Consider the following 14,076-nt stretch of genomic DNA (forward strand, 5'->3'; position numbering starts at 1 on the left):
ACGCAGGGAGGAAGGTTTGCTGCATTAACGTAACCCTGCCTGCTTCCTAAAAGCCACATGTGCCACTTTTTTTTTGCTGATTATTTACCAATTCTACTTTTTAATGAGGCATGACAACGTGTTGAACATCTTTTTTTAAACTACTTGCAAATCGGGTTGTTAAAGCATCATATATACGGATTCATTATTATAACCGAAGAGTGTAGTTGTCACTTCTGAGGAAACGGTGACTCGCTGTCACAAAGGGTGAAACCGGTGCATCCAAATACAAAAGGAGTAAAAAAAAAAAAAAAATTCACTCCTTTTTAGTCCTGCACTCGAGCCTTCGACGGTAATGACTGTTGGTTACTGAGGAAGACAAAGCTGCGTGGCAGAAAATCCATTAGCGAGTGCGCTGCTAGATAGAAAGGAGACACAGAGGAATGGTGGCTTTTGATACTGTGAGGCCGACTGCACTGAAGGCATCAGACGTAACTGCCTTGTCTTTTTTTTCCCGCCAGCATGTCTGAGAAGGCTGGCAGAAGTTAGCCTGCATGTCTGACAAATAACACTCCCGAGGAGCCCATGGTGTGTGTTTGGGCCACGGCTATTTAGCTTTAAAAAACCCCAGAAGCAAGTCAGATCCAAACTTCTCCCGCCAAATAATCCCTGCCTTGGATGCTTTGTGTTCCCACATTTATAAAAAAAAAGACTTTGTATGAGTTTGCTAGCATTTTACGCTACTGATCTCTTCTATTCAAATGATGGGTGTTGAATAAAGTAGGAAAAAATGGTTTCAAAGTGTTCTATTCGTTTAGGCATCACTTTAAGGCTGCTATCCTGATTTGTTTAACACTCTTTTAGGTGAGCCATGAAATGTAATGACATTTAATGACCTGAATTCTGACAGAAATACCCATAAGTTTCTAGTCCCTGACCTTTTGGCGTCATCACCTCGAGCAAATCCCCAACACTTCATGCTTGGATGTCCAATGCGACACACAAGAAAGAGGTTACAACCTTCATATAAGCAATAGGACAACAAACAGTCACTATTGGTCGATGTGTAATGTCTCGCTGCAGTTACTCGGGTTACTTCTCCTGTCTCTCCGCTCTCTCCCAGATCTGTAAGCAGAATAGCTCCTTGTTTCTGTCCAAACATAAATCTCATTGACCAGTAAAGGTGCACTGGGATTCAATTCAAAGATGTGTGTAATTTCACGCCGGCTCCTGCGAATACCACAATGCAGCTCTGTCCTTTTTTGTCCTCCTGTGTTCACTTTTCTTTTTTGTCTGCACACGCAGCATTCTACTCCCTCTTCAGATGTTATTCACAGCCCGGTCTCCTCAAAATGATGTTCCCCATAAAACGAAACGGCATCGTCAATTATGTTTCAAAAGGAAGCGTATTTTCTCCCCAAATTACGTTTCACCTCATCATACCTTTTTGATCATAGTGTGGGGGAGTCTGCGTAGGGAGCTGGTTGTGGTGGAAGGGGCGGGTCAAACAAAAACATTGAGTTATTTTAATTCATATAACATAACCAACGTACTTATTTTAAGCCAAACCAAAGAGTTTTGTTGTGTTAGCCTTAATCCGGGTGGAAAACACATTCCCCCTGAAACGTAACTGAGAAAGCAGTTTGGGAATGTCATTTTGGAGCAGACGGGTCTGGTTTCATTTCATCATCGGCAGGAGAAAATTTAGGTTTTTGTCACATGTGTGATACGTCGCCATCGAGGTGCTGAAAGATGAGGAATGGAGCGAGAGAGCATGAAGATGACGGAGATGGAGTGATTGTGGAAGATTATCTGTCCCTCTGCTATTAAGGCAGCCGATGAGGCTGAGACGTTAGTGTGTGTGTGTGTGTGTGTGTGTGTGTGTGCGTGTGTGTGTGCGTGTGTGTGTGTGTGTGTGAGAGCAGGAGAGACAATTCAAACACTGCAACAGCTGGAGGATAGGATTTAACATCTGGATACACCTTCTCTTTCTCTTGTAGACTCGTCACACACACACAGACACACACACACACACACACACACACACACACACACACACACACACACAGCCCATTGCTTTCTTGATGTGGAGATTACTGAAATAAGAGGAAAGATGAAGATAAGGGATGATGAGAAGGAGAATACAAAAGTGAGGATTATGGGCACTTTTGCTTTTGTGTGACATCACAGACATCCTTCACACTCATCTTCTCCCTCACCCTTTTGGTTTAGTCTAAGTGGATCCTAGAAGACCTCTTCCCTCCCCCATACTGAAACCTGAACTCTTTTTCTAATTGTCTGCTTTACTATTCGGCGTTGGTCTCATTCGTTCCATTTCTTAGTGCTGTATTGTCCAAGTGCTGCCTTTCTTCTACATGTTTCTCTGCTCCCCTGTGCTCCTGCCTCAGTCTGGAGCCATGTTTAGTGGAGGTTATATCCCAGCGTCTGACCCATTGCCTGCAGACAGAGCTGCAGTTTTGTGACTTTCCCTCCGCCAATCGTTCTTTTCCTCCCGAGGCCCAGAGGCAGCAGCTACATGCATATTTATCTCCCTCTATGTCTTCCTCTCATCCCTTTTATGTCCCCTTTTTTTTTTTCCTGAAATCGCCTCCGTCCTCCATCCGTCTCCCTCCGACACCTTCCCACCGTCCCGTGCACATTGTGTTGGCAGCTGCAGTCGCACAATCAGTCCGTGCACACTGCGGTGCTAGGGTAGTTTCTTTTATAGCTGGGGAGAAACACGAGGCCACATTATGTGCGTATCCAGTAGACGTACTGGATCATATTACTCACTCATGGTAAGCTGCTCGGGCTAATAGCATCAGCCAAATAGCAGTAATGTAAAAATATAAAAAGGAAATGGAGTTAAGTAGCCCGTACACTCATTTATTCCAAACTAGCAGCCAGTATGACATGAAGCAGTTAGCATAGCGACCACTTTCCCATTTATGTGTGATTATTGGATGGAAAGCATTTACAGAAGTTCAAGAAAAACATGTACGGATATAATCATAATACATTATATTTATAGAGCGGTTAAGGTACGTGAGATGAAAGAAATCTTAAAGACGGAACGAGTGCAGAGCGTGACAAGACTTTACCAAGGCAGCTGGTCCAGGGGGATGGGGGGGTACCCGGGGTCTGGAGCTTGGTCCTGGGTGGAGAAGACTGGAGGAAAGACTGTTAGTGGAGAACTTAAATGACACCGAGTCGCAGTGCGGTCCCCAGAGTGAGGGAGCCGGCGGGCAGCAGAGTTATGGATATTTTTTGGACGTCGGAGAATATGTGCTATTGCAGGAAAGTTCAGCTACAATGAGGCATGTATCAGAGTTTTAGCAGCAGAGAAGGAGAGGAGTGAGCGGCAAAAGGCCGTTTTTGTTATGATGTGATTTGCATAGTGTTGGAATGAGAGATGGCTTCCTTCCCACCTGATTTGTTTATAATGCTGGCACGGTTTCAGCCAAAGAGGGTTCTAAATGTTCAAAAAAAAGTTGACTAAGAAGCATATTCCTATTATATTTTGTTACAGATAACAAATGTACCCAAGAAAAGACCTTCCTTGTCTATTTAATGGATTTTTTTGAATGCATAATATGAATCTATGTCTTTTTAAAGCTGAAAATGAAACGGTACATGATACACATTGCAATTAGATTTCATAGCAACAGCAGCAATGATGGATTGCTGGTGAAGTTGCTTATCGCTGTTGCCGTGATGAACCGCGTGCTGACATTAACCGGCCGCTTCTGTCGCGCTCGATGAGTTGCACACGAGGATGAAAAGTATTGACAGCGGCCTGTTAGCGCCGTGGCGGCTAATCCATAACCTCGGTCAACCGCACACTTGTGTTCACACACACACACACACACACACACACACACACACACACACGCAGGCACATACTGGAGCGCACACTCTCTATTGACACCTGACCTTTACAGGAAGCAGAGCGGAGATCAACTGACCAGAAGCTGCTGTCAATCAAGAAGCACCCCACACACACAGACACACACACACACACACACCTTCCTCCCTCTCTTCTCCACTTTCACTCGGTCAATATCCATCGAATGGTCAGTGTTTCGTCCACATGAGGAATGAGGCAGAAAGGAAAGAGGGAATCACTGAGCGAAGGGCAATTTTCCTTTATAGTAGAAATAAATACGAATCACACGTACAGTCGAAATGGAGGGTTTGAAGAAAGGAGGAGCACACACACACATACATAAGCAGTGGGCGACTCAGGATGGTGCCATCTTAGCAAACACTGCTTTGATGAGCGGCGTATCACACTGAGCCCAACGCCTTGACACGAGGAGAGAGTGAGTGTGGGGGGGAGACACCGGGTGGGTGTGAGATACTCACCGTCTCTATTTATGTCTCCGTATGAAACACAAATACAGCAAAAAATAGAAGCACAGAAAGTTGAAGACATCTCGACGACACAATCAGCTTCTCTCATCCTTCGACAGAGACCTCCATGTTGAATATTTAACATGTGTGTGTGCTGCTGGGGGTGGGGGGTGGGGGGTTGCAAAGACGGTGCTGACTTGTACAGATGCAAGTGTGTTTATGCACAATCAGTCTGTCGTCAAAAAACACAAATGCTAAATGTGCAATCAAGAGAGCAAAGATGAGATGGAAAACGTATTCAGACACTGTAGAGTAACATTTAGTAACGCCCAAACATTCATAGAATGGCTGATTGATAATCTATTAATCATACAGTTCTTCTTTTTTGGGGTTACTTGGAGTCAACAGAAACAGATGATTTTTTTCAACTCCAAAGATTGATTAAAAAAAAAAAAGATTCATGTTTAGACGCGTTGTGAATGCAGTACTTTATCCTTTTTCATTTTATTTTCAGTATTTATTCCAGTGAATTTCATGGGAATTAATAAAATGGAGAGGCTGTTTTGAATGAAATAGTTTTGACTCAATTTGTCCTCTGATCAATATCATCTGATGTACATATACAGGTTCTTGTGTTTTCATCTTTATTTATATCACTATATCGTGATACGTATCGTATCGTGTCCAAAGTATCGTGAAACGTATCGTATCGTGTCCAAAGTATCGTGAAATGTATCGTATCGTGTCCAAAGTATCGTGATACGTATCGTATCGTGAAGTTTTTGCAAATACTCACCCCCATTATTTATACATCGAGCAGAGACGGAGTGACATTAGCATGCAGACCTTTTTGTGTCCACGCCATGAATAGTTAGTCTAATATTCACTCTTCCTTAATCTCGGTTTTTGTCTCTTGAGGGAAACGTCTGGGGCTGCGTTCACAATCGCTCTTGAGGATTTCAAGCAAGTGAGTCTGAGCTCAGGAGTGATTTGGGAAACGTCCTGGAGTTACTCACTGCGTCGGGTGGGAGACGCGAACGCATCTCTAATGAGATCGACCACAAACATTATCCCCGCACGATCTAATCTTCAGTGTTTCATTAAGTCACCGTCATTCAGCGTTGAGAGAACGTTCATCCCGCCTCTTTGTATTTCTACTCGCTTAAGAAAATCTTAAGCCTCTTAAAAGTCCTCCTCCTCACTCCTCACGCTTCTTCACCTTGGGAGCTCTCTTAAGGGCTAAGATGCTTTATGAATAACGTTCCTCTTTCCCAGTGAAGAGTGAACAGTAAGGGGACATTCTTAGAAAAATATAACTTCATAATCCTGACAATTTGCCAGGAGCAACTTTGATGTTCTTTGAGGCCTGATGGTTCCTGGCTCTTTCGCTGCTAAATGCTCCACCAGCTATTGTCTGTCTGCCATTTGGGGCTGAGCAGGAATTGTGAAGAGGTTTTTAAAACTTTTTCTCTGAAAATGTCGACCTTTTGTGTCCGGAAACAATGCTGATGAGAGTAAAGCAAAAAAATTAAGTTGCAGGAACAGGCAAAATACAGGATATTGAAGCAGATGGCGTAGCTCTCCTTCCTGGACCTTCTCCTCTTCTTGCCGGTCTTGCTGGCGGCCTTGGAGACGGGTTATGGAGAAGGGGTGAGAGTACATAAGTTATTATTCTTCTCACTCCTTTCCAAGCTGTAAAGAAGAAGAAAAAATTGATTATGATTTTCGTTGCTCTGCAAATATTGCTTGGAATGTCTAATTGTTTGACTATTTTGATTTTTGTTGTTGTTTTTATTCCTATTTTATGTCTTTACTTCACTAATATTGCATTCATAGCTGCATGCTTACACCATAAATCCACTGTATTCACTCAAATACACTCAAATAATCTAATATAATCCACGTCCACAATGAGGGCTCCCACATAATCATGCAAACTGCGTAGCGTTCATTTAAATTCCCTCTTCATTATACTGGAAGCCCATGCGTGTACGTTACGGTACATAATGCCGTGTGCATGCTTTCCCACATTAGCATGCAGGGAGTCCAGCGACGCGCTACATTCCTCGCCACGCACGAGAACCACACGCCATCACGTACGCATGGATGCACAGTGAGTCACTGTTATTTAGCTGAGTTTACCTACGAGGCCCAATCACAGACTCATTTGACTCAGATATCCACTCATGCACATGCTCCGATTTCACTTGCGTGCATGATAAACGGGAGAGGCGTTTTAAAAACGCTTGGTTCAAACCAAATTAGCTCCCAGAGCTCACGACAACATCTTCGGGATCAGCTCACATATTTAATTTGCTATCCTGCAATTTACTAACATGTGAACACCAGCACTATTTGTATGAGGCTGGAACATGCAAATGTAAATATTCCTTGAAAAATGAATGAAAACAATGACATTCCTGTTGTTCCTCTAACACGCATGTCCACAGACACACATTCATAATAACCCAGGGCATATTCATGCAAAACTGCATTGCTACTTTCTTTAAGTCTTCCTGTGGATTCTACATTTCCAGGTTGCTATTGTAGCCACAAATGTAAGAGGGTGTAGAGAGTGAAGAAGGAGGACAGGGTGTAGAAGGAGAGGGTGAAGAAGAAGAAGAGGGTGAAGAAGGAGGACAGGGTGTAGAAGGAGAGGGTGAAGAAGAAGAAGAAGAAGAGGGTGAAGAAGAAGAGGGTGTAGAAGAAGGAGAGGGTGAAGAAGGAGGACAGGGTGTAGAAGAAGGAGAGGGTGAAGAAGAAGAAGAAGAAGAGGGTGAAGAAGGAGGAAAGGGTGTAGAAGAAGGAGAGGGTGAAGAAGGAGGACAGGGTGTAGAAGAAGGAGAGGGTGAAGAAGAAGAAGAGGGTGAAGAAGGAGGAAAGGGTGTAGAAGAAGGAGAGAGAAAAGAAGGAGGTTGAGTAAGAAGGAGAAGGTGAAGAAGGAGAGAGAAGGAGGAGATGGTGAAGAAGGAGAGGGTGAAGAAGGAGGACAGGGTGTAGAAGAAGGAGAGGGTGAAGAAGAAGAAGAGGGTGAAGAAGGAGGAAAGGGTGTAGAAGAAGGAGAGAGAAAAGAAGGAGGTTGAGTAAGAAGGAGAGGGTGAAGAAGGAGAGAGAAGGAGGAGATGGTGAAGAAGGAGAGGGTGAAGAAGAAGGAGAGGGTGAAGAAGAGGAGGGTGAAGAAGAAGGAGAGGGTGAAGAAGGAGAGGGTGAAGTAGAATCAGAGGGTGAAGAAGGAGAGAGTGAAGATGAATCAGAGGGTGAAGAAGGAGAGGGTGAGGAAGAAGGAGAGGGTGAAGAAGAAGAGGGTGAAGAAGAAGAAGGTGAAGACGTGACGCAGCAGGCTTGGTCGTCTGTTGTTGTGCTGTTGAGACGATTCACTTGTTCCCACATTTAAGTACGTTCTCTCATTAAAGAAGAGCAGCCGGCAGACTGGCTGGCTAGACAGACCAACTCATGCGTATATATATATATATATATATATATATATATATATATATATATATATATATATATATATATACATATACTAACACGTCCAACAGGGACGGAGGGGGAAGTCATACCAACGAGCTCAGTTTCACTGCATTTGCAACATACAGAAGGTGCCACTGTCTCACACCGGACAGCATACATACAAACACACACGTGAACATATGGCGGCATATGAGGGTGGGAAAAATAAATGATCATCACTGAGTAAATTTACAAGCAAAAACATGGATAGACATGGATCAGAGATTAAAACAGAGATTAAAGCAAGAAAAAAGGAAACATAGGTGTTTTCTGTCGTGTTTTTCCATGTTTTTATAAACATAAATACTTATAATTACATGATACTTACATATAATTCATGCATTGTCATGTTGCAGCAGGGTTTACTGAGCCAGCCTTGCAATGTCAATGAATAAATTTCCCCCTCCCATCTTTGCATAACCAGGAAAATATGACTATATCCTCACACATGCCCAAAGAAAATTCTAGTTACTCTTCTTACTAAATATACTAATTTTTGAATGCAACGGGCTCTCGGTTACTCGTTTATTTCCTCCCAAACCTGTGAACACACAGAGGACTTGTGTCGTTCTATAAATCTGTTTACTCATGCACAGCTAAACGAGCATGTTTACCTAAATCCCAACGCTCAGAACAAGATTTGGACACAGGAATCCCTCAGAGATACGTCGTGTAAATCTCTTAAACCGTCGTGACTGATGCGTTGGCCCGGAGATTCATTTCAAATGTACATCGTCCCGCTCTCTGCGGATGCACACGGCTCCGCCGCAACACGCCCACGCACACATCGCCGTGGCGATGGCAACGCTCAATCAACAGGTGGAGGGATATCAGAGCAGAACCGTGGCTTACGCTAAAACAAGGCTGCCTTTCAGTACACTGGTGCTCGTGCATTTATGTGTGTGTGTGTGTGTGTGTGTGTGTGTGTGTGTGTGTGTGTGTGTGTGTGTGTTTCTGTCACAGTCACATGCATTCAGATCTTGAGTGTTAATTGATGCCAACATCAGCAATGAAATCTCCCAATTTCCTCATCCAGGGAGCCAAAAGATGCCAACGTCTCGTCACTCACGAAGGGTTAAAAGAAAAATGACTAAAAGCAAGTGAGAAGATTAATGGCGGGCGTATTTTACACTGACGTCCCTTCTGCAAAATAAACATGCAGAGAGAGAGAGAGAGGAAGACGAGGAGGGAGCTGAAGGAGGGGGCGTCGTGGAGGAATGGGATGAGGAGGAGCAGAGTGAACTCTGCCCATAAGAGGCTGTTTGTTCCCCCTCAGTCTGTTTACTGTGCCGTTACTCCGTCCGTTAGCGGATGAAGGCGAGCATTGGTGCGGAGTTCTCCGAGAAACGTGAGCATGAAGTGGTGGCGGTCGCCCCGGGTGACGTAGGGAGGCAGCCAGTGCCTTCACGTCTACAACACCAATCAATAGTGAACAGAGAGTAGAAGTGATGGATGTGTTTTTCCAATTTACAGTAGCTATCTGTCGTGGAGCCAACATGTCAGCGGCGGGGGGGCTTTATTTGATTTATAACTGCACATAATCTGATCCATTACGACTAAATATCAGAAATGGAAAGCCACTAAAGTCCTGGTTTATTTTTCCTGTGTGACAGATGTTAAATATCATCTATCAAAAGAGGCTTGTGCCGCCACGCTGGCAGGCTGTTTATTGGATTTGTTTGCTGTCATTAAGTTGTTTCGGTAGTTAGGGGGTCGCTGCTTTCCTGGTGCCGTCGTGCACAAGTCAATATATTGATCGTTGACATAGCAGTGGACATTTTTTTCTTTGAGTTTTCTCCCTTATTTCATTTTATTCCTATAATCTCTTCTTTTTTCCCCCAAACCAACGTTTAGGTCTATAAGGACTTCAATTCCTTATTTCCTTATATTCCTTATTACATCGCCCAAGGATTCATCATTTTTAAACACTTTTAATTGCATCTTTTTTCCTTTTTTCATGAAAACTTTGCTCTATGTCTTAACCCAGACAACCAAATACAAACCCCCTGGTGTGGCGCCCCCTATGCCTATATTCAGACTATATTTACCTTTGAAGTCAGGTTTAAATGGTTTCAAATCCATATTTTCTCTTGAACCGATTGTTAGATTCTCCAATAGAGCGCTAATGCTGCTAAAATGAAATTAAATGAAATAAACACCGATTCATGTGTCATTATTTCTCTCTCCTCTCTTTGTTAGGTTTGATTACCAGGAGCTCCTCCACAACTCCACCTTCTGTTTGGTGCCTCGAGGTCGACGTCTGGGCTCCTTTCGCTTCCTGGAGTCTCTACAGGTATAAACATATATATATATCTATATATCATTAAAGACTGGTGAACCACGAGAACATTTTCCATCAATCAATTGTCGAGCAAAACAACTTTTCAGCAGCTTTAAGTTGCACGATACACATAACACGACTATGACTAGCGATGTTGATTTACATTCTTTGCCCGACTCTCCCGTTTCTCTCCGAGGCCCGCATAAGCAAACAGCTGAAATCTCCACACGCCACACGCCGACGCAGCAATCATCAAAACAACATTAGCTGCAGCATTTCCCTCTGGGTAACACCGTTAGTGACCAAATTACACTTTTTTCCAGGAAAAACAGCTCTGCCTCCCCGAGCTGCAGCTCGTATACAGTTCGGCCAACAAGGAAGTACAACAGGATGCCGTATGTTTATGTTCCAGGGTTCGTGGTTTATGTAGTCTTTTGGTTATTGACACCTTAATGGTCACATCTGCAAGTGTTTTCCCCCGGACCATTGTGTTGTGTTGAGTGCAGATCCAACCATAAAGGCTTTATTTGCTATTGGCCCGGCTTTTTACACTAAAATGGGCCCATTAACACACACACACACACACTTACACACTGGATTCATGTGAGTCCATCAGTGAAATGTGCAAGTACACTAACAATGAAGGAACCGCAGAGGCGGTGGAGTGAGAGGACCAGGTTGCAACCAGTCTGCCTGTTGTTGTTCTCTCGCTGCCACCCAAGTCGACGGTCTCACACCAGTGCAGGAAGCAGCGGCGTCTGTTTTTAGATTCGCCCAACGCTGAACTCTCTGGCTGCCACAGTGTTCCCCCCCGGCCGCACTGATCCCCGGTGTGTGTGTGTGTGTGTGTGTGTGTGTGTGTGTGAATGGTCCGGAAGGAGTGGCAGCATGCCCTCGCCGCTGATGCTCTGCTGAATGGACAAATCCACACAAACCCACTTGGCTTGGCAGCAGGCAGCAGCCATGGTCCCTTCTCTCCTTCTGTCTTCTCCCTTTGTCCTCTCTTCCCATCCTCTGTTTTCCATTCGAGGCACTTTTCAAGATTTTAAAGTGTGTGTGTGTGTGTGTGTTTTATTTTAGTGCCAGCCAAGCCCACAAAAGAACTGGCAATTACCAGTACCAGTGTGGTAGGAAACCTCCTGCCAGCTTTCCAGTATACACACAGACACACACACACATTTACTCAAACCCTCCCACTTCGCTATCTCCCAATGCAAACAAACCCCCCCCAAAAACACGACTCACAGGCGTTCGTACTCGCCTCCCTCCAGGCACGGAGGGCTAGGAAATGTTTCCCTCGGAGCGCCTCACCTCTCGGGGAGAAGACTCAGACGAGCCTGGAGCCGCATTTCAAAAATGTACAGGCCCTGGATTATCGCTGTACGTGTGACCTCGTCGTTTCCCCGCAGCTCATTGTGACACGCACACACACACATACAAGTCCTCCTATTTGTTCGAGTGTCCTTCAGCAGGTTTATTCTCGGATGAAATGCAGGAGCGTGGAAGCCCCCTGTGGGCCGCGGAGAGCGTTTGATCTCCGCCAATTTCGGCTGCTGCTGCTGCTGTTCTCTGGTGGTTTAATTATATAAAAAAAAATGTGCGTGGTGGGCGGGGGTTTGGGGGGGGGGGGGGGGGACCTATCAACACTCCAGATCACATACAAAAAGGAAGAGATCAGGATGGGATGAGAGAGTGGAGAGAAATTGGGGGAGGGGGGGGAGTACAGAGAGGGGCGAAGGCTTGGAAAGCAAAAAAAAAAAGTGGAACAACATCAAAAACCTGTCAGTGAAAGAGCGGATAAGGCAACATTAAAAAAAAAATCTACTTTAATAAAGCATGATGCCTCCACAGATCAACCGGTTCCTTCTTATTCTCCTCCCATCCCTTCATCCCTCTCGTTTTTCCCCCCGCATCAGCTTTACCTCCATATGTCCTCTCAGTGGTTTTGCCTAATTAGCACCCGAAGATCCAGCCCTGTCAGCCGCATCTGTGTGTTTGCATGTGTACGAGTGACAGGTTACAAACCTCAGGGGCTTCCTGGGAAAGTGGAGATAAGTTTTATTACTCACTGCATCCCCCCTATAGGGGCCTAACACACACACACACTCACACACACACTCACGGCTGCACATACATTTACACAACGAGGGTATTGATTATGTTGTCTGCTCAGCCTGCAGTGCCAAGCAGCTGGGGCTGAACCATACAGATTGTTTTATCCGCATGCAGCTGTAGTATCAGTCATGTTATGTTGTTTCCTGCCAAAGAGGAGCTGGCAGCGAGGAAGGAGCCCAGTCAAACTGCAGCTGATCACAATTAAAGTGATGTATGTGGAATTTATCAGTGTGTTATCAGTCGCTTTATCAGTGTTGCTGTTTCCCTAGGTTTCTTAAAATGTGTGTGTGTGTGTGTGTGTGTGTGTGTGTGTGTGTGTCCAGGCGGCGTGTGTCCCAGTGTTGCTGAGTAACGGGTGGGAGCTGCCCTTCTCCGATGTCATACAGTGGAACCAGGCGGTCATTGAAGGAGATGAGAGATTACTGCTACAGGTAACACACGGAGGTTTATTCACAGGTGCACACACACACACACACACACACACACACCTGAGATATCGTGATGGCTGGATTTAGGGCACGCTAACGAACCCTCACTGCACTTTCAGAAATGAACCATCTGTGTATTTCTTTTACATTAAAGTTGCGTTTCAGTCGTGTTCCAATAAAAGAGGTCATCCTGGGTAGAGCGAGCCTCGGACGACGCTTCCAGAAATTGACAGAAAATGCAAATGAGTTGCTAAATGTGCAACAGGGTCATTAAAGTAAATTCAAAGAATCGATAAACAATCATTTCTTCCGCTGTGTTTTTCACGCAGAGCAGATTCCAACCAACGCAGCACATAGTCGTCTACAGCTCTGAATCCTCCCAAAACTCGGGTGACCTACACTCGATACAGTGCCTGAACGCATCGTTTGTAGACCGAGGGCAATCGGACATACTTTCACATCCACGCTCCATTCCAGTTGGTAGCGCTAACGCACCGTAAAGCTGTTTGCCAGATGTCCGACCCCGATGTCTCATTTCTTGAAAGATGAATTATATGAATGTCCTCGCACAACCCATTTTCAAAACAAGCATCCACTTTGTTAGTTTTCTTCTTGCCGGACACATGCTGTGTGTTACAAGCCGTATCACATGTATGGTGATACTATGAAGACTTAAGTTCCAAGAGAAACTAGTCCCAAGTCCTAAACTTTCTGATTCAGGTCCTAAAACAAGTCAGGTGTCCGTCTGTCCACTGGTCTGCACTTCCAAACACATCTACCCGTCATGTTCGTGCTTCATGATTGGCTGCTGAAAAAATGGACGTTTGATTTGCTCACTTTCAAATAAAGTTTTATCAAATTATTCCAAGTCAAAAGGCCCAAATCCAAGCAAAGTAATCCATTAAAGTCAACGGCAAGTTGCAACTATTTTACATTTTAAAATCCTTCACAGACATAATTACATTTTACAAAAGTATTTCTACTCGTATTTCCTACAGAATCAATATTTGTCTTCTTAAAGATGAGCTGAAATGAAAAAATAAATCCTTTTGAACCCTTTTCGATTACAACCCGGTTATGTTGTCACCTCTTTATCTATATATGTCAGAAAAAAAATACCAAAAAAATCTATTTCTTCATACATTTATATCAAAATCCAATATCTCTGTATTCCTGGCCAAATAAAATACGATGCATGCTTACATCAGCTATTACCAAGCAGCATCCACCAATGATGTCATGACATCCAATCATCAATCAATCTGCAGCGTCGGCTCTGCAGAGACCCGGAGACGCTCCTGAGTTAATCTCTCCGACGATCACATCAATTTCCTCCCGACGTTGTTCCGTTTCATCGGAAATACGTTCCTCTGGAAATGCTGTTTCAGCTCGACTGTAAATCAGTGC

At 44.3% G+C, this 14,076-nt stretch overlaps 1 protein-coding gene across 1 annotated transcript in view; it reads left to right on the forward strand.

Moving 5' to 3' along the window:
* Positions 1 to 14,076, forward strand: part of ext1c (exostoses (multiple) 1c) — a 69,582-nt gene that overhangs the window by 46,579 nt on the left and 8,927 nt on the right. The window contains exons 3-4 of the mRNA XM_084032760.1: positions 10,045 to 10,138; positions 12,565 to 12,672. Coding sequence (XP_083888886.1) covers positions 10,045 to 10,138; positions 12,565 to 12,672 — 202 coding nt within the window. The remainder of the gene's footprint in view (positions 1 to 10,044; positions 10,139 to 12,564; positions 12,673 to 14,076) is intronic.

Source organism: Eutrigla gurnardus (assembly GCF_963514095.1).
Source record: "Eutrigla gurnardus genome assembly, chromosome: 17".
NCBI lineage: Eukaryota > Metazoa > Chordata > Actinopteri > Perciformes > Triglidae > Eutrigla > Eutrigla gurnardus.